General features: G+C 45.0%; 1 protein-coding gene across 9 annotated transcripts in view; it reads right to left on the reverse strand.

Moving 5' to 3' along the window:
* Nucleotides 1-21806, reverse strand: part of LOC138805304 (serine/threonine-protein phosphatase 4 regulatory subunit 1-like) — a 73645-nt gene that overhangs the window by 35999 nt on the left and 15840 nt on the right. For 6 of the 9 annotated variants that reach the window (XM_069990066.1, XM_069990063.1, XM_069990061.1 and 3 more), the window contains exon 2: nt 15701-15842. In XM_069990066.1, coding sequence (XP_069846167.1) covers nt 15701-15775 — 75 coding nt within the window. In that variant the 5' untranslated portion in view covers nt 15776-15842. Of the gene's footprint in view, nt 1-1128; nt 1622-2047; nt 2525-2811; nt 2918-3007; nt 3161-15700; nt 15843-21806 lie in introns of those variants that run through there. The other 3 variants (XM_069990068.1, XM_069990070.1, XM_069990069.1) reach the window with 3 other exon arrangements.

Here is a 21806-nt window from a genome sequence, read left to right on the forward strand (position 1 = left end):
TAAGAGTCTCATGGACTTTCCTGCCAGGGCTGGCTTTGAACTGCGATCCTTAGGTCTCAGCCTCCTGAGTATCTAGGATTACAGGTGTGACCTACTGGTGCCTGACTAGGGGAAGTTCTTTACAGAAGAGTTCCAGCCACTACACCAAGAAGTAATACAGACAGGGTTAAACTGTCAGGAGTGTATGACCTGTAGGACCACACAAGGCCTGGGCAAGACTTGCTAAGGTTGCTCACAGGTGAAAAGTCATAGATCTTCAGGGCAATGGGCCAGACTGATAACACCTGCATAATCACCAAGCTCTACACTGGAAATGCTGGAGCTTTGTGTTCCTGATTGAGCCCATATGGAAAGAGTCTGCATCTTATCAAGCCTCTAGACTTACCTACTAGCTTCTAGAAAATACCTAGAAGAAAGGAACATCTGAACACTAGAGGTGGGAAAGATACTACAGGACTAATAGCCTGGTTTCCTCAAGAGATACAGAGCCCCCAAAGCCCCCCCCCCGCCACACACATGAACATAACTATGTATGAGGGCAACCATGACAGCTTAAGAGATTGAAGAATTGTATCAACCAAAGTCAACATGAGGACAGACCATCTACAAAAATCACATTGTCAGCTGGGTGTAGAGTCCACGCCTAGAATCCTGGCCGTCAGGATGAGACAAGACCGACCGCCTGGGAGAGAAAGTGAGACTATTAGGTAACACTTTGTCACGATCCCAGTTTTCTCATAAGCAAGTAACTACTGATATTTTTTACAATTGAATAATGATATTCTACTTTCCCAAAGGAGTCTTTATTTCTTTGAGCGCCATGCTCAAAGTTGAAGTGATGGGGGGGAAGGAGTAAAGCCGACCAGTCAGATGTCAGTGGTGAAAGGCTGAGGGCATTGCTCTCACTCTAAGACTGTCTAAGGCATTTGAGTATTTCCATTAGGAAAACTTAGAAGAGAAATCTCCTGAGGAGAAAGAGAAAGAATGAAGGTTGCTTATCTTCCCATGGCCCCGGAGGAACTTCACCCCAGCCAAGTGACTCTAAAGAGAGTGCATTCTGAATCAAGATGACCAGTAAAATATGACGAAAGAGAATTTACTAAGGGTCTTAGGCAACCATGTTCACACCTATTGCTGGAATCTGTGAGTTCCCCCACAATGACAGGTATGAGGTAGTCGGAGAGCATGGCGGGGAAATCCAATCTGTTTTCTTGTAGGAAAACGGTGATGGGAGGAATCTGCTCCAGCAGCTCGGTCCTCACTGTGGGCTCTACAGCAATGAAAAATAGAGAAAGAATTACTTTAAGAGTAAGTGAAGCATCTTATATAGTACACACTGATAGTTTCTAGCTTTGCTTACTAAAATACTTCATCAAGAAAATTAGACAAATGCAGTTTAAAAATCATTTCCCATTTAGAGTATTTATGCTACAGACAGGCTTAAAAAGCTAATAAGCTATTCAGCAATATAAAAACATAAAAAGAAGAGAGAATGACAACTCTATTATAAGAAGCCATATATAAATCGGAGAAGGAGCAAGAAGTCTGCACGCTGGGCCAGCGTCCAAAAGCCATTACAACTAATGGCTTATGTGCCAGACCTATGGGTTGTGCTTATTTAAATTCCAGCCAGAATGTATACATTATAAATAATTCTTTCATAAATGCACTCCCCCACAATCCATGCATCCCAATTATTTCTCAGGCAAAGCATTAAACAAAAGAGCGGCTCTAGCTCCAATATACCACATTAAGTTTAACACAAATATATAATTGCCGCAGCACTGTAAATGGAGATTCATTCACAAAGAGAATCCATTTAAAGACTCGAAACATCCACTTGGGCCTTTTTAAAAGCGTTGTGTCATAGTCACATGAATATTTTAAACTAATATGGGAGCTATATGGAAGGCTTATTTTTCTGTTTTCAGTTAGAATCATCAAATTCGAAGGCCTAAGATTTCCAGAACTTTCTAGAGCTGCTCTCCACTCATTAAGAGTGCAGGGAGGGGGTCAGCGGGGCGGCTGTCAGCACCGGCAGGCCCACCATCATTCATCTTCCTTGTCTCCACTGTGTCGGGGAGGCGGGGGGAAGAGGCAGGGAGGCACACAGTAGCCTCATGTCTGCCATGCACCAATGTGCTTTCCATCTAGAACCGCAATCATGAAGAGGTAGAAAGAGAAAAGGCAAAATCAAGATTAGCACACAGAGATCATAGGTGAGAAAAAACTAATGTCTGGGATTGTTCCCATCCAAAAGGCCGATTCTGATTAGGGATTTCGTAGCAACCCAGAGTCTGGCAAAACTCAAGAAACACAAAAGGCCTAACTGCCAGAGCAAATGGCATTCGTAGCCATTAGTCATTCTAATTTTCCAAAAATAAGTACAATTTGAGTCACTTTCAAATAAGATGCCCATTCTTCATGACAAAGACCATTCATGGCAAGACCATGCTTAAAGGTGATTAATAGACAGGTTTTGAAAATTGAGCAAGCACCAGTGGTATATAATTTTTTAGAAATACACAAGGTGCTGGCGGCTCATACCTGTCATCCTAGCTACTGAAGAGGCTGAGATCTGACGATCATAGTTCAAAGCCAGCCCAGGCAGGAAAGTCAAGGAGATACTTACCTCCAATTAACCACCAAAAGGTGGGAAGTAGAGCTGTGGCTCAAGTGGTAGAGTACCAGCCTTGAGCAAAAAAGCTAAAGATCAGTGATCAAGCCCTGAGTTTAAGCCCCAGTAACCCCTACTTCAAGACCAAAGAAATGCACAAGCAAAAAGTAAAATTTTATAGTAATTATATAAACCTGCATCTTCTGACAACCTGACCATGATCTCCATTACTGTTCGTAAGTCCTGTTCGTTGCTGCTGAAGTCCTGAAGATATCGAGCAGTCCTCTGGCATTTATCTTACTATGGAGAAAGAAGCAGTCCACATGGTTATTGGAGATGCTGACAGATGCCCAGTTAGAGGCGCTGTGCTACAGCATCAACGTAACTAACCCTGGAATGCAGGAAAGAAAGCCACTCTGTCCAGAGGGTGGGGGGGATGCTCCGGTGTGAATCAAGTGCCCACCAGAATGGGGACCATATCTTCCAACCTGGCAGACATCAGGGATTCAAGTGCCCACTGCTTTGCTGGCCAATTCTTCAGGCCTAGACATTAAACAACCAGTAAAACAAAAAGAAGAGGGAGACTGTTGGGTCTACTCAATGGCTGGGAAATGAGGAACTAAAGATTATAAGAGCCTACATGATTTTATTTATTTATTTATCTATCTATTTAAGGCGGTTGTGGGGCTTGAACTCTGGGTTTGGGACTATCTCTCAGCTCTTCAGCTCAAGGCGAGTGCTCTACCGCTTGAGCCACAGTGCCACTTCCAGTTTTCTAGTGGTTTATTGAAGATAAGAGTCTCATGGACTTTCCTACCTGGGCTGGCTTTGAACGGTGATCCTCAGATCTCAGACTTCTGAGTAGCTAGGATTACAGGCGTGAGCCACCAGTGCCCGGCTTGATTTTATTTTTTAACTTGAGCATTTTCCCTTTCCTATTAGATGTTTAAGAACCCCCATAAACACCATGCTAGTTTTGATTGAGTCAGAGAAGATATGGGCAGTGTTTGTTAAGGCCAAGTGACAGAAGTGACGGAAGTGACTTGAGGAAGAACAGTGGGTATCTGAGGATCCAAGCCCTGATACAGAGGCTGGCAACAAGGGATGATGTGCATTAAGGTGCCATCTTGAACCATCGAGAGTGAACATATGACTGTCACTTTAGGACCAAGTGACACAGGCCGCAGCTGCACACAAGCTCGGAGTGCTAGGGTCTACTGATGAGGACAGCTAAGACCTTGTCTGCTATCCCAGAGGGCAAAGGTGAAGGACCCTTGGAAGAGGCAGGTCTCCAAAGGAGCTGGCCTGCCAGGCTAGATGGCAGAGACCACATGAAAACAAGAGGGAGTAGCTGGGCACCAGTGGCTCATACCTAGAACCCTAGCTACTCAGAAGGCTGAGACCTGAGGATCGGGGTTTGAAGCCAGCCTGGGCAGGAAAGTCCGTGAGACTCTTATCTCCAATAAACCACTCAGAAATAGCCAAAAGTGGCACTGCGGCTCAAGTGATAGAGAGCCAGCCTTGAACACAAAAAGGCTCAGGGACAGTGCCCAGGGCCTGAGTTCAAGCCCCAGGATGGGCCTAGGGAATAAAAAATAAATACTCACTTAACAAAGAACCAACACAAGCAGATCTGAACTACTGGAAATGACAAAGGAAATCCTACAGACAGGAAGAAAATGATACAAAAACATGAACTTACAGAAAGGAATATTGAGCTGTCAGGATGGGAAATACATGGGTAGATGTATACCTTATTATTTTTAATCTCTTTAAGAATTGTGTTAAGTAACAATAATTATGCATTGTAGATTTATAACATATAAAGTAAAATGGGAACCAAAACAGCATAATCTTAGGAGCTGGAAATGGAAGCATTCTTTTGTAAGACTCTTTCTTCTACATGAAGTGGTAGACTATCACTAGAAGGCAGACTGTGATGGGTTAAACATACACACTACAAACACTAAGGCAATCACTACAACAAAAAACAACTAATTACAGCTGATCAGCTATTTTAAAGAGACAAAATGAAAACAGAAAAAATACTTAACTGATCCAAGAGAAGGCAGGTAAATTACGAGAGGCAAACCATGTGCTAAACAGAAAGCATGCATGGAGATTTAAAGCTAACCACACCAATAATCACGGTAAGTACAGCTGCCCTAAGCCCCCTAGCTTAGAGACAAGGACTGGCAGAGTGGATACAAAGCAGCACCCAACTATATGCTGATGAAACGAAAACATACTTTCAACATAAAGGTGCAAATGGTGACAGAAGATACTTCAAGCTTAAAACAGTTAAAGGAACACTCGAGTAGCTATATTAGCATCCAACAAAATAGATTTTAGACGAGAGTATCACCAGGATAGAGTTGCTTCATAATGGTAAAGGGATAAATTCACAAAGAAGACACAATAATCCTAGGGTCTATGCACCAAATAAGAGAGCTTCAAACTACACAGAGCAAACCCACGAAGCTAAAGAGAAGCATGCCTAAATCACAGTAGGAGTCCAGAAACAGATTCATGTATATCACCAAGTGTTTGGTTTTTTTAAAATAAAGGTAAAAGAGGGAAGGTTAAGCTTTCCAAAAAATGGAGCTAAAAAATAAACCAAACAAACAAAAAACAAGCCAGACATTGGTGGCTCACGCATGTCATCCTAGTTACTCAGAAGGCTGAGATCTGAGGATCAAGGTTCAAAGCCAGCCTGGGCTGGAAACTCTGTGAGACTCTGATCTCCAATAAACCACTCAGAAACAAGAAGTGGCGCTGTGGCTGAAGTGGTAGAGCACTTGCCTTTAGCTGAAGAGCTGAGGGACAGCGCCCAGGCCCATAGTTCAAGCCCCATGATCAACAAACAAACAAAGAAATATATTCATCTGCCTTACCTCTTTTTTTTGGGGGGGGGGGGCTAGACCTAGGACTTGAACTTGGGGCCTAGGTATTGTCCCTGAGCCTCTTTGGGTTCAAAGCTAGTGCTCTACTACTTGAGCCACAGCACCACTTCTGGCTTTTCTGAATAGTTTATTGGAGATAAGAGATAAGACTTTTCTGTCCAGGCTGGCTTTGAACCACAATCCTCAGATCTTAGCTTCCAGAGTAGCTAGGATTACAGGTGTGAACCACTGACACCCAACTCTTAACTCTTATCTCATACCACACACATTAACCCAAAATATACTACAAATTGAAGAGCTAAAACATAAAGCTTTCTGAAAACAATAAAGGAAGAAATTTTAAAAACTGTGACCTTATATTAGAAATTTTTCTGAGGCTTCAAAATACATAAAACATTAAAAAGGTAACTAAATTAGACTTCATCAAAATTAAAAATTTTGCTCCTCAAATCACACCAATAAGAAAACCAAAAGACAAGCCACAGATTATATATGGCACATACCTCATATATGTAATATATAAGTAACTCATATACTCAGAAATGAGACAAACAGCATAATCTTTGAAAATGTTCACAAATGGCCCCAGCAGCATCATTCATAACAGACAAAAGTTTCACATAACCTAAATATGTATCCATGGTGAGTGGTAAACAAACAGAATATATGTACCTACGGGAATTTATTCCTCAGTAAGAGAATGAGGTACTGGAAACATTCCACACCAGGGGTGACACTCGAGTCAGCATGCGGACTAAACGTCACAGAAGACCACCCACCGCATGATTATTAGAAAAGGAAAAGAAATGGAGACAGAAAGTAGTTTTGTGGTCTCCCGATGCTGAGGACAAATGGGCAGTGACTGCTAATGAAATCAAGATTTTTTTTGAGATGACAAAAGTATTTTAAAATTCACTGAGGTAGGGCTGGGAATGTGGTATAGTGGTAAAGTGCTTGCCTAGCATGTATAAAGTCCTGGGTTCGATTCTTCAGTACCAAATAAACAGCAAAAGCCAGAAGGAGCGCTGTGGCTCAAGTGATAGAGTGATAAGAGTGCTAGCCTTGAGCAAAAGAAACTCAGGGACAGTGCCCTGGCCCTGAGTTCAGGCCCCAGGACTGGCAAAAAAAAAAAAAGAGTAAAATTCATTGAGGTAAAAAAAAATTTTTAAATCACTGTGGAGCTGTTATGCAATTCTGTGACTGCATTAAAGATAATCAAATTGTATACTTTAAGGTGGTAGATTGTATAATATAGAAGCTAAATTTCAATAGAATTCCTATATTTTAATAAGTATAGAAGATTTTAACTTCACACATACATGCACATGTGTATTTGTGCACACACCTGTGTTTATAAGAATCACAAGAATAAACTTTGTACATTACAAGTCTTCAGGAAAACATGGGTTGAGCTAGGCCTGAACCATGTGATCAAGGTTAGCATCACCAACAAGTGATATCGACATCATGAAACTCCTGATATCATGCCACCAGAATGGCCTATCACCTCTGAGGAACACATTCTAAAATTCTATAACCTCAGACTAAGTATGAGAAAATATCAGATAAACACATCTAGAAAGATATTCTACAATACACTTGATCGTTATTCTTTGAAACTGTCCAGGTCATGAAAGACAAAGATAGGCCAAGAACTCATCACAGATTTTAACAACTAAATGTGATGTGGTACCAAGTATTAGATACTGGAACAGAAAAAAAGAAATCATCAATGGAAAGACACGAAATCCAAGTCAAATCTGTTGTCTGGTTAATAGCTTTGGAGCAACGCCAGTGCCAGTGTCTTAGCTTTGACAAATGCAGCATGTTTATACCTGACATAAACACAAAGGGCAAGGTTTCCTGCCCTTAGCCCTACTGACATTTTGGAGTGGATGATCCTTTGCTGCGGGGGCTGTTTGCGCATTATAAGGTGTCATTAGTATCGCTGGCCTACTCGCTAGGTGCCAGAAGCATCCCCTGCACCACAAGACAAGACAACCAGAAATATCTCCGGACAGAGTCAAAGGCTCCTGGAGGGCAAAATCAGTCGTGGGTGGGAGGGACCGCATTAGCAGTAGCCCAGTGGTCGCGGGGGCGGCCCCAGGCTACCTGTGCAACTCTTACAAACCCACTCGCATCTCAAAATACAAAGAAAAATGATAGATAAAAACGAAATACAAAACAAAAGGAAAGGAGTAGGAAGGACAGCTTCAACCGCTAGAATGAAGCTAACAACATCACGGAGTACTTGCCATGATATGGAACAAAAGGAACCGCAGACATTACTAGGGGACATAAAAGGGCACAGATGATTTGGAAAACAGCTCAGCAGTTTCTCAGAAAGTGAAAGGGTGAGGTGGCTCACACCTGTAATCCTAGCCACTCAAGAAGCTGAACCCTCCCCCACAGTACCCTGCTCTCACTGTATTTGATGTTGGTATAATTTGTGGAGGGGAAGGGCAAAAACAAACTGTTTAAACAGGGATACAGGTCATTGCAACAATGAGATGTACAAGTCGTTAGGTTGAAAAACGAACTTTACAACTTTGGCTGGGGAGGGGGGATGGGAAGGGATGGGAAGGGGAAACAAAGGAGGGGGCAACAATGCTTGATAAGAAATGTACTCATTATCTTGCCCATGTATTTGTAACCCCTCTGTATGGTATTTTCACAATTCAAAAAAAAAAAAAAAAGCTGAAATCAAGAGGCCAGCCCAAGCAAAAGGTTCACAAGACCCCATTTCAAATAATAAAAAGCTGGGCACAGTGGTATACCCCTGCCATCCCAATTGTATGGCATGGATAAAAAGGAAAATTGTTGGCTAGCCTGACGAAGGCAAAAAACAAGGCCTTATTCAAAAAATAACTAAAGCACAAAGGGCCAGGGGTCTGGTTCCAGTGGTGAAATGCCTGTCTAGCAAGCACAAACCACTGAATGAAAATGACAGAATTGCAAATAATATAAATGTATGCATGTATATTTGTTCAACATACACTTTTCTTCTTTGCCCAGCAGTGTATTTTCTCTTTCATCTTTAAGTAGTTGTACAGAGGGGCCGCCATCCAATATGTACAATGCACCTAACGGTGCCACTCCTCTCATCACTCTTCTCACAAATACGCACTTACCATTCACTTTCACCTTTAGGCATTTATCCAGATGAGATGAAAACATATCCACGCAGAGCATGAAGTGTGTGCGCAGCTTTATCTATCATAGCCTCAACATGTGGAGGCCTGGTGTCCACCCACTGGTGCGCACAGACACGGGAGGGGGGGGGTGGAGCAGGGGGTGGCGCCAGGACACCAACTCATGGAATAGCACGCTGAATAAAAAGAAAGACCACTGCGAGCAGGAGGCATGGATTTCTAATGCCATTACTTGGCTCAGGAAAAGCAGCCAGACAAGTATGACTACATACTGTATGATTCCACTTGCATGAAATTCGAGACGAGCAAAACTTACATCAGAAACTAGGGCAGTGGAGGAGGAGGACACCTGCTGGGTGAAGACATGCTCACCTCAATGCTGGTGATGACTTCATACTCGCATACCTTCCCCAAAGTCATCCAGACAGACACCTCCAGGAGGGAAGACTGCTTGTGACATAAGCCTCATTAAGCCATTCTACAGAGACGAGGGCGAGTCACGATGACCAAGTGTGGTCACCATGGAACCTTGGCCCCTTCCAACAAGGGCGAAGTTTGTTTGTCCACCCTGCCTGCTTGCTTCTCCCCTCTCTCTGTAGCAACAGATAACCCCAGAAGCCATGCACACGATTTCTGGGTCCATATGCATCAGGAGAATTAGCTGATGTCAGAAACCAACCTTGATGTGCAGGAAAAGATGACCAGAAATATGGAATTCACAGAGGCAGGCCTTTGGCGCCGCATACTGCGGGAAGGAATCCATCAACTCGGCCCTTCCAGGGTAAGACTTATTCCACCCTGGGGATGGAAGGTCGAGATCTGGCAGCCAACAGACGTGGGAAAGTCAAAACAGACGCTGGAGAGAAAGTTGCTGGCTACATTTCACTGGACCACACGTATGTCAGCCTCGCCTGGGAAATCAAGCCACTAAGATCCCTAATCTGCTTCTAGGGCCACAGAATGGATAGACAAATCTGCGCCCGGCCTCAAGTGGCCCCGAGGGATCTGCCCTCTTAAGGAAAGAGAGGAAAGGGATAAGAGAGGGCCCCAAAGCAGAGATAAGCCACTGCCGTGACCGGATGGCTAGAGCTCAAGGCAAACAAACAGGTATTTAGACCATTCAGACGGGCAGAGTCCCAAAGTCAGCCTCAGTGACTCCCATGGTCAGCTGCGTTAATGAGATGGAAGAAGAGAGAGACCTCTGGGAAGACTGCCTGTCTGTGCCTGTGTCTGCCATCAAGATCTAGTGACAGGATACAAAGCCAGCAGTAGCAGAGTTCTTGGTACCCTGAAAGCCTCTCAGACCGCCAGTCATGACGGTACAGTACTAGCAAAGACCTGAGATTGCCAACAACCTTACTGTCTGACAACAGAGGGAAGCTTAAACAAAATTATCCGTGTTTAATATCTATACCTGGGCACTCTAAGCATCCATTTGAAAAAACACCTCTAGCCACCTGCCAGCGACTCACTCCTGTAATCCAAGCTACTTAGGAGGCTGAGTTTTGTGAGTCATAGGTCAAAGTCAGTCTGGGTAGAAAAGTCCATTAGACTCTCACCTCCAATTAACTATCAAAAAGCTGGAAATGGAGATGTGGTTCAAGCGGTAGAGCACTAAGTCTGAGCAAAAATGCTGACGGACAACACCTTGACCGTGAGTTCAAGCCTCTCTACTAGCACAAACGAAAGTACCTCCAGATGGACATGAAGTTAGAAAAATATCCATGCTAACATAAACTAACAACCAAGGTGGGAAATTTTACCTACAGGATGAGCCCATTCCTTAGCACAAATGATGTTCCTATACAGATGTGTAAGACAAGTACACAGATATGTTATTGGTGTGTGGTCTCAGAGGTGAAAATCTAGGATTCTCAACATGTCCAATGAAGAAGCAAATGAAAACATTTTAGCAAAGTAAAGTGGCAAAGCAAAGTGTTGAATGGAGAGGGTAGATGGTTAAACCACCTGTTAAGACGGTTCAAGTACAGGCACATGATTAAAAATGTCAGTTTTCTAGAATTCAGGTGTATGGGAGGAGTTCATGGTAATGACAGTGGGCTAATCGCAGAGAAATGAGGGATTGTGACCCAGCAGACTTCTGGGGAGAGAGGTGCACACATCCATAGTTACTGTCTCATAGCTGTACGAATGTGCATGGGATGCAATTCGTATGCATGAAACCTCAAGTAGGAGTTCGTTGGGCAAAGGTTAGGCAAGATGAATGAGGCTCCACTGTACAGGTGCCTTGATTTGGTTAGAACTGGTCCAGAGTTCCTCTGTCCCTAGAGAGAAGATCTCAGCACAAACTGACTGTTAATTGTCCCCAAAGAAGAACGGCTGTGGGAGGTATTAGGGAGGGGAAGGAGCTCCCAGGGTGTAATGAGGAGATGAGGTGGGGTTCAGCGTTCTTTCCCTGTATATTTAGTTATTCCAGAGGTGTAAGAGGCAACCAGAAAGGTGCTTTTACTGGGCCTGCAAAGCAACTAAAAATTGGGTGCCCAGCCCTCCTGAGCCATTCCTGCTGCAGTTACTCTTTAGTCAGCTTGGACTCGGAGAAGGATGTCTTGTGTCAGAGGGCAAAGTTTCCCTCAAACAAACAAAGCCATCGTCTTAGGGAACAACCTAAAAGCCCAACAGACCACCACCAGGCAGCTGGTTCTGGTTCGATTCCCATGGAAAACTGAGGGAAAACAGCTTCTCCAGCACTCCCCCAGAGACAAAGACCAAAATAATCACCCAGGACTGGTTTAACTATGCTTTCCCTTCCTTACCCTCTGCCCCCAGTTCACCCTGTTTAACTAACCAGAAACCAACGTCTGTATTCCTGAGGATGGCTGCAGATGTGCTAAAGTGCTGTCTCCCCAGGCTACCATGGAATCTTTATTTGGCATACGAGGGGATGTTTAGGTGTGGAGTCTAAATCCCAGTTTCACTGTAAGGTTCTTACACTATGCCTGTCACTACATGCAAAGTGATAGAAGGTTGTTTCTATACATTTTGTGATAGGTAAAAGAAGTACAGTAGAATCCCTAGGAAGAGGTACAAGTAATAATCTGACACTAAGATAAAATAGAATTATTTTAAAACATTTTTAAAGGCAAGAAAAGTGGGAGACAAGAATGGTTGAGATAACTAGAAAATCCTTGATGATATATTTAAAGAGTAACATCAAATGTAAATAGCCTAAACTTTCTAATTAGGGACGAGAAATGGTTAAATGTAATTTTCACAATAAGCACACTTAAAATTTGAAGAGATATATAGGTTAATAGTATGCACACGCCGGGCACTGGTGGCTCACGCCTGTAATCCTAGCTACTCAGGAGGCTGAGATCTGAGGATCGCGGTTCAAAGCCAGCCCGGGCAGGAGAGACCGTGAGACTCCTATCTCCAATAAACCACCAGAAAACCGGAAGTGGCTCTGTAGCTCAAGTGGTAGAGCGCTCACCTTGAGCTGAAGAGCTGAGGGACAGCGCCCAGGCCCAGAGTTCAAGCCCCATGACCGACAAAAAAAAAAAAAAAAAATAGTATGCACAAATATAGTAATATTAGACCCAGTAAGTTTCAGAAGAAGAAATATTACTAGTGGTAAACAAAGGTATTACATAATAATTAAAAGAACAATTTATTCATGCAAAGAGAATACTAACTACATATATACCTAACATCAAAACTTCAAACTAACTAGGTGCTGGTGGCTCACACCTGTAATCCTAGCCACTCAGGAGGCTGAGATCTGAGGATTGCAGTTCAAAGCCAGCCTGGGCAGAAGGTCCTTGTGAGACTCTTATCTCCAATTAACCACTCAAAAACCAGAAGTGGCACTGTGGCTCAAGTGGTAGAGCACTAGCCTTGAGCTGAAGAGCTCAGGGACAGTCCAGGACCTCAGTTCAAGCCCCACAACCAACAAAATCGATCAATCAATCAATCAGAATATAGAAGACCAGAACAATGTTTTCAACTAACAATGTCAGCATGGAAATGCATATTCTTATCACATGTACATAGTTCAAGGAAGAACAAACCCTGAGCCATAAAACAAATCTCAAAGGAAAACAACCATGAAGCACGTTCTCTAACCAAAAAATAAAAAAATAATAATAATAATAATTAAAATAGAAATCAACAACAGAAAGACACCCGAAAAAATCCTCAAATACTGGAAAAAAGTGTAGCACACTTCTAACTAATTGGTTGATCAAAGGAGAAATGATTGTGGGCATTAAAATCAGTTTTGATGAAAATATCACACATCAGAACTTGACAAAACAGCAGTATTAGGACACAGTAGTTAGAAGATGCCATGGTTTGGATTTGGAATGTCCCACCAGGGCTTATGTATTGGAGAGTTTGGACTCCAGCGTGGGGTGCTTACTGGCAGATGATGGAACTTGTACAGGTGGGGCCCATCAGAAGGAAGTTAGTTCATGCCCTTACCTGAGAAACAAGAATGGCAGTCTCTTCCTGTCTCTACTTCCTGGCCCCTGGGGTGAGCATCTTTGCTGCATTATAAGTTCTCAGGCCCAAAGCAATAGACTAAAACCTCTGAATTCATGAGCCGAAATCAACCTTCCTTCTTTTGAAGTTGACAATTCTCCATTATTTTGTCACAGACACAAGAGGCAATCACATAGTGTAAAATGTAGATGTTACAAAAGAAAAAGGAAGGGAGAAAAATAATGAAAGAACTAAGCACTCTAAGAACTAAGTACAGAAATCAGAGAACTAAGTACCCTGCACAGGAAATGAGAAAGAGAATAGCAGTTAAATTCAAAACCACCCCAAGGAAGAACATAGCTGAGAATACAATAGAGAGAATCAAAGCCAAAACGTGTTTCTTGGATTCGACGAATTGTCTACAGAATAGAACAGAGAGAAAGGGCACAGTAACGATGAGATGAGAAATGGGGCCATACTACAGATCTCACAGGCAACAAAGAGAAAATTGCCACTTTCTAGCCCATCATGAAATAATAGACCAAAGCAAAGATTTGTAATGACTAAAATCATTAGAAGAAAGGCGGTTGAGGCATTTTCTCCGATAAGCGTATGAGCCCTCTAAAAGCAGACAACCAGACATTGTTTTCTGATGCTTTGTAATAAGTACACAAAAAAGTAGTATTTTTTTTAAGAAACAACTGAAGCAGAACCTAGTCAAGTATCTAGTCTAATTTACATTTTCTAGAAAACTGAGAACAAACTATACCCTGAGAAGAATAACCAACAACAAATCTAGAATGTGGCAAAGTATACATAAGCCTAAATAAATGATGTGGGGAAAAGTGAAAGAGATCTCAGATCAATAGGGGAAAAACAAGAAAGAAAAGAGACTTAAGAGACACATCTACCTAATAAAATGTGTGGATGTTATTTGGATCATGATTTAAACAAGTCAACCATAAAAGGGCGTTCTGAGAAGTCAGGGGAACTGGACGAAGCTTGGGAGACGCGGAGGCATTGCCGTTGGTGGCGCTGAGTGTGGTAATGATCCTGCAGTCAGACCAGAGAACAAACACATTGTAGACTTCCGTAAATACACCAGCCAGAAAAGACCACAATCTCTATAGAAAAAATGATCAGTTAAAGAAGGTTTAAGTGAATAGAAAGATACACTACATTTATAGATGGCAAGTCTAAATACTGTGAAGAGGGCTATGTTCTCCAAATGGACTGATGGGTTCAGGGCAAACGCAATCAAAATAGGTATTCTGCTTTGTTCTATTTTGTGAGAATCAGATGAGCTGGAGTAAACATCTATATGGAGATGCTTATGACCACAAGAAAAACGAGATGGGAACCCTGAGGGGGGAAGAGAAGAATCTAGTGACAGTTCACAGGCAGAGCTGTACCCCCACACCGCAGCACTCCAGAACTAAGGAAAGGGTGGACTGCAGACAGCATGGAGACAATCAGGAAAAGGAAGCAGGCTCATCTTTCACACAGCAAACCAATCATTTTCAGACAGATAAGGGAACTAAATGTGAATGAAGAAAATGAAAGCCTTTAAAACAATAAAAGAATAGCAAAGAGCTGGTGGGGCACTGACTTTCAATATGCAAGCCTCCCCTGCCCTGTTCAATGACCACACACACAAAGCAAACAAGCAAAACAAAGCAAAACAAACAGCAAAATTACTCAAAATGCACTAAGTATAGAGGAGAATGTTGATAATAACTACACTAAAAGGAATAGCTCCTGGTCACCAAAAGAGCATGGTAGAGTTAAGATACCAGCTACAGACCGAGGGGAGATGCTTACCATACACAAGCAGAATGTGCAGAAACCCTACGGTTAATTCTGGCATATGTCCTCTCCCAGACCTCCAGCAAAGGTCTCCACAGCACCTCACAAAGAGAAACACAGGGAAGGGTGAGGGAGAACGATGGGACCAGAGGCCTGATCAAGAAGCACAGCCATGTGAGATGAGAACTCCCCTCTACAGCCATGTGAAAGCTGCACAGACACACACCACTACAACTCCCTTCTACAGCCATCTGAGGATGAAGAAAACATTTTTTTGTTTAGACAAAATATGAAAAAAAATCTTAAAGCCAAATCCTAACTACAAGTTGATAAACTGTCGGATACCACCTTCCGCCATCTGTAAAATGGGGGGACAACTGGAATCAACCAGAGGCACGGCTGTGTTGTGACCATTCTGTAATTAACCTACATGTGGCGTGGAAGGTAACTTTGGCGTGGAAGGCCAGGACAGAGTCCTGCGTGTCACCTCTGCTCCAGAAGGCCCCGAAGCCCAGGGCAGCGAGACCTGGAGCACAAGTGAGTGGCTTAGGAGCCTTTTGCCTTTTGGAGCATATGGTATGTTCCAGAAACAGGCTCAGCAGGCCTAATCAGTCAGCCACCATCAAATTTCATCACTGCTTCCTCCCTGGCTCACCAGGTGGTCAGCAAAACAATAATAAAAATAACAGAAAGCCCCAGGAACTGCTGGCGGGCAGACAGAACCGCAGCTTCTGCGCAGGACAAACCCCCAGCACAGGGTCAGCTGAGAAGGCGGCGCTCACCAGCTGAAGACGTGGTTGCTGATGGCGTACTTCTCCAGGCGGGCGAGCGGGGACAGAGGGTCCTGGCCGGATCATCCAAGAAGGCCGTCACCCCCTGCCATGGCAGTTGGGGCAGTGAGGAGGGGGCAGTCTTCAGATCCATCTAGAGGAAGAGCAGACGCATTAAGACACGTTCCAGCCATAGCAGGCCACGCTTGCTGCCTCGGTGGCCCTGTGCATCTGGAAGCCTCTAGAACCGTCGCCTTCTTAAGTCACCTGGAGTGAGGGACACAGCTGTGTGACCCCAAGCTGCTGGGGCCACTGGCCACTCCCTTGTGAGGAGTCACCTCTGCCCGGTGCAGGCAGGACACTCTTCTGGAGACTCAGCAGCAGGGAACAAAGGGGCTCCGCACGAACGCGTGCCACTGCCCCCCCCACCGCCCTGTGAACACGCACCAGCCCTTGGGTGGGCACAAACAGAGAGAAGTAAAGCCTTGGCCTGCGGGCAAGGACCTGACGGGCATCTGCCCTCAGGACTGACAGCTTCATGCTTCTCTACCAACTCCCACCTGGTCACACCTCTGGCCTGGCACCGGCATCGGCCAGCCCCTCCCGCCAGCCCGCCTGGTTTTTGTTTCATTTGTCTGTCATCCCTGGCCGGGCTCCCGCAGGTGAAGGCCCATGTGGGGTCTGTCCCCCAGGCCCCATGACCCGGCCAGCCCTGACCGCTCGTCGCACCTTCCTGCACTCCACTCCGGCCTCTGGAGCCTTCTACAGAGGGTCTCCATCTTCCCTCTCCCTCCGGCTGTAGGTCTCGGCTAGGATGCATCACCAGGACGCCTCCCCTGCTGCCCTCCTCCCATCTCAGGTGCCCCAAAGAGGGCCGGCTGAGCCCTGCCAGGCAGAGCACAGCCCCCCGGGGCGCCTCTGGAGAGTGACTGCATCTGGTCACCGGTGGCTTCTCCCAGCCAAGCGCGACGCCTGGCACACAGCAGATGCTCATTAAACACTAAGTGAATAAATTCATCGTAAAGCCACGTATTTCACCAAGAGAGCTTTTAGCCGACAGGTGAATTAGCAACGCGTGTGCCCCTCTGTGACCACTCTGGCTGGTTGCAGGGCACACTGCGCACTCGTCACCCAGAGACAGCTTTAGCAATGGGGGTGCTGAGAGGCAGCTTTAGGGTGGTCAGAAAAAGGATTCGTGGCTCCATCTGTTGAGTGCTTGGCAGGTATAACCATGCCCATGAGAGCTCACCAAGCGAAGACTCTTCTTTCAGGCGAACAGAGCAACACCTGGGCAGGGGCGGGGGGAGGGAGGGGGCGACTTCCCTGGCCAGCCACAGAGCTGGTCCCGACCAGAAGATGGCTGCTAGCCGGAGGGGGGGGGGGGGGCTGGGCCCTACACCTGCTCTCAGAGCTCTGATCAAATAACCCAGAGGCATCCTGTGAGAATCAATGATCCTGGACTGTCAAAACCAAGTTGTATTCTGGAACATTCAGGAAGAGTCAACAAAGGAGAATCATCAAGACACAGCTGTGGGGTCAGGTGTGAGTAAAACAAGCACAGGGCTGCATGCCGTGTGGGCCTATGGACTTCGGTCCGTGGACTCTGTGAACCTGTCTCATCCCCAAATGGGGCTGGCACTGTGGATGAGCCGTCTGGACACAGTTTGCCCGGAATGGCAGCGGCCAGACCGAGGCCAGGGCTAGACGGGGGTAGCTCTCCGGAAGAGCTCTGCCTTGACCAGCATTTTCTTTCCAGCAGCCATGTCCTCGCTCTGCTCCTGATGGAGGGAGGGCGCCGAGAAAGGATAGGGCAAGTAGGGGATTGTCTGGGCTCTGGGTCGAGGCAAGAAGACGCTCCCAGCGGCCGCCTGGTGGAGTTGGTGCACAAGCAAGAGAGGAAGGTAAAGCGGGGGCCGTCCTCCCCCTCCTGCCGCGCCCACGCTGTGTGATTTTGCCCAGAAAGAGTGAAGATAAACAAGTAGCCCAGGCCTCCTCCAGGCCAGGTTCAGCAAGAACCGGCCTCCTGCCTGCTTCCGGGAAGATCGATGCTCGCCCGCACGCAGGTGTCGATGCAGCCTGCTGGTTCTCGCACCAAAAATTGGACAGCTGTGCCAGTAACACGACTGGTGCGAAAAGGCCCAGGTCCCTCCCGGCAGACGGGAGACCAAGGCCAATTCAGGCAGCGACTGATGAGGGTTTAAGGGCTCTGGTGCTTGCTTTTTTCTGAAATGCTGACCACATTTTCCTCTAGTCATTATTTGAAGCTAGTAATAAGAGCTTATTAAAATTTTACACTGGTACATAAGTGAAAATGGAACTGGGTAACTTGAGGGGATGAGTGGGGTTGGAGAGATGGAAAATGATGCAGGGTGCACTGTTCTTCCTGACGTGTGGAGTTGGCACCCTTCACACAACTACTTCATGGTAATAAGATAAAAATTAATAAAATTTTATTCTATGTGTAATTAGAGAATTGTAATAAAGAAGTATACTTAAAAAAAAAAAAAGGTACGTGTGGCATAATCGGAAGCTGTGGTTTCTCCGCAGGACCACGGAGGTCCTGTGCTCCACACTGGATCGCAGGCAAGACACAGCCAGCCGGCGCCGGCTCCTCAACAGACCTGGCCCCAGACCCAGCCTGCAGCCAACCTGAAAACAACCAGCTCCCGAGCTCCTGAGCGGCTAGGGAACAGCAGAGGCCCGTGAGGAGGCATAGCACATCCTTCCTTCCATAAGAACAGGTGCTTCTTAGGGTCCTGGGCCCCTGGTGCGATTCCCAGAGGAGGAACTAACTAGCTGGTTTAAGCCCATTGGTGAGACATTCTGTTTAATCACAGAACTAAAGACCTTGGCAATAAGTTCCACACAAGAATAGCAGTTATTACAGAATATTAATGATCCTACTATCGTACCTTTATGAATCAAGGAAATAAAAACTGTAAGCCATAAAATGCTGGATAATAGTCAACCCTTATTGGTTAACTAAGAACTAAGAACAATGCCCAGGGTTTTTGGTTAAATCTTGATATCAACCATATTGTTCATGTTTCTAAAAGGAATACTGGAGCTCAGTGAGGTTAAGAAAGTTGTCAAAAGTCACACAGCTAAAACGTTGCAGAGTGAGTTTGAACTCACACTGCTAGGCTCCAGATACTATGATATGCTCTACTACCAGAGAGAAAACTTAGTCTAATTTTGATTTTCTAGATCTTGGGTACTTTCCCTGTTCATGGTTCTTCTACTGCACTAGCTCTTTTATCTTGAAGACTCCTATGCCTACAACACAACCTAGGACAGTCTCCCAGCTGGCAGAGCAGTGTCCTAACTCCGGAGTCTCCACGCTAGTCTCCCTCCTTCCCACAGGAGCTCCAGGCCAGGCACATCTGTGCCAACTGTTCTGCAGGCATGAGGAAGGGATCAGCAAAAACAAGATGAGGGAGAAATGGCACAAAAAGAAACATGACTGTATGCAAGCAATGAAGAAATGAATTGTGGGAAGAAAGCCACGGCCTGCCTTAGCGAACTCATCTACAGGCAGGCCAAAGACAGGATTAGTAGACCCCCATGTTCTGCCTTCCAGCAGTTTCTTAAAACCCAATGAGCTGACAACTGAAGGCACCACTAAAAGGGAAGCACCACTAAAAGGGAAGAGCGGTGTGTGTGTGTGTGTGTGTGTGTGTGTGTGTGTGTGTGCGCGCGCGCGTGCGTGCGTGCGTGCGTGTGCGTGTGTGTGTGTGTGTGTGTCTTTCAGCCTCCGTGACCCAGGGGACAGGCCTGGCCTTCACAGTGTGCTCAACTAGCAAACCAGAAACAAAGCAAGGAAGCGGGTTTTGAGCTCCAGGCAACCGTGCAGCGGAGGTCCAATCCCAGTGGCAGGTCTGCAGCAGCTTCTGCCTTGAAGTGGTGTTCACTCCAGAACCCAGGCTAAGGCCAGAGGAAAGGCCAGGCAGGGGGTGCAGAGCAGAGGCGGCGGCAGCAGCACTGAAGGCAGAGCAGTTCCCTCAGTGCGTTGAGGAGCACTCTACCTACACAGGAGAGAAAAGCACGCCAGGCCCACGAAGGGGCCAGTGGAATAATTCTAGATACCGTGTGCAGTGGGCAATGAGTCTGTTCCCACCAGCCAGAGACAAACCTTGTAATGATGGCACGTGGAACTGAGTGTGCAGAAAGCGCTCCATCTAAGAAGTAGGCCTAACTCAGGCTAGACTGAAGCCTTCTCTTGATGTGCCCCAGAGGGCTGTAAAGCAAGTCATAAGGGAACCCATCTGAATCCAGCCAACGTTAACTATGCATCATAATAAAACCCAACAGAATTGGACTTACACAATTTAGTAAGCAAAATCTAACACAAACCACACAAAATTCTTCATTTCTGGCATTCAAGAGCATTCCTCCCAGCTTGGGAAGAAGCTAAAGAACAGAAGCAAAAAAAAAAAAAACCAGTAAAAAGGAAGTCCCAGCAGGTCAGAGATGATAGAATTAATAAAGCATTCTCTTTAAACATTACCTAAAAGAATGTTTGTTTGTTGTCAGTCATGGGGCTTTAACGCAGAACCTGTCCTAGAGCACCTTGCTCAAGGCTAGCACTCTACCAGTTTGAGCCACAGCACTACTTCCAGCTTTCCGGTAACTAATTGTAGATAAGAGTCTCATGGACTTTTCTGCCTGGGCTGGCTTTGAACCACAATCCTCAGATCTCAGCCTCCTGAGTAGCTAGGATTCTCGGCATGAGCCACCAGTACCTGGTTAAAAGAATGTTTAAAAGAATTTCCCATCTGTGGCAAGAAAATGTGTCAAAAAAAGAGAAAGAGAAATGCGACCCAATTATACCTTTGAGTGATGAGAACCACAGTAATCAAAAGCTGGAAAAAGTTACTAGTAGATTATACAACTGAAAAACAGAGAAATCAAAACACATAACAGAAACAAACAAAATAAAGACAGAAAGAAAAAAGAGCCGAGGACCAGTTCCTGAGACAGACTCAGGGAATATACACGTGTAAGTGGGGAGAAGAGAAGATAGAAGCTAGGAAATAAGAAAAAAAATGGCTCAAATCTTATTTTGATAAACACCATAGCACCACACATTCTAGAAGTCTTCAAATCCCAAGCAGAAAATACATAACGAAATGTCAACTGACCTCTAAAAGCCAGTGAGGAAGAAAAGAGTCTAGTTAAAGGTTGACTGTGCTTTTAATTGAAAAGTAGAACTGCATATATAAAGAATCGTACATGTAATTTGAGGGGGAAAAGACATATATTGCATATTATACATTATATATATAATTATTTTTTCAAAAACATAAATGAGGCCGAGCGCCGGTGGCTCACACCTGTAATCCTACCTACTCCGGAGGCTGAGATCTGAGGATCGTGGTTCAAAGACAGCCCTGGCAGGAAAGTCCATGAAACTCTTATCTCCAATAAACCACCAGAAAACTGGAAGTGGCGCTGTAGCTCAAGTGGTAGAGGGGACAGCTCCCAAGCCCAGAGTTCAAGACCCACAACCGACAAAAACAAAAAACATAAATGAGGACCACAAAGCAAGCTTTCCATCCAACAAGAGTCAGGTGCTGATGGCTCACACCTGTAATCCTAGATGCTGAGATCTGAGGATCAAAATTCCAGGCCAGTGTGGGCAGATAAATTTGAGAGACAAGAGTCTCTCCAACTAACCAGCAAAAACCAGAACTGGAGACATGGCTCAAAAGTGATAAAGTGCCAACTGTGAGGAAAAAATGAAAAAGAGATCCTGTGTTGGGGTCCCATACTAGTGTGTGTGCGCACGCGCACACACACACACACACACACACCATACAATGAATAAAACAAGGCAGGTGGGTGTGGTGATACATTCCTGTGATCCTAGCTACTCCTAAGGTGAAGATAAAAAGCATGAGACTCTATTTCAAAACAAACCAAAGCAAAAGCAAAAAATGCCAAGGACATGGCTCAAGTAGAAGAGCATTTGCCAAGTAAGCAAGTAGAAGCTCTTAAGTCCAACTCCAGTGCCACAAAAGGGAGGAAAAAGGTAAAAAGACATCTGTCATTATATATATATATATATATATATATACATATATGGACATGTGTATATGTATATATACATATATGTCTA

Source organism: Dipodomys merriami, unplaced genomic scaffold, assembly GCF_024711535.1.
Source record: "Dipodomys merriami isolate MVZ:Mamm:240054 unplaced genomic scaffold, mDipMer1.0.p SCAF_39, whole genome shotgun sequence".
NCBI lineage: Eukaryota > Metazoa > Chordata > Mammalia > Rodentia > Heteromyidae > Dipodomys > Dipodomys merriami.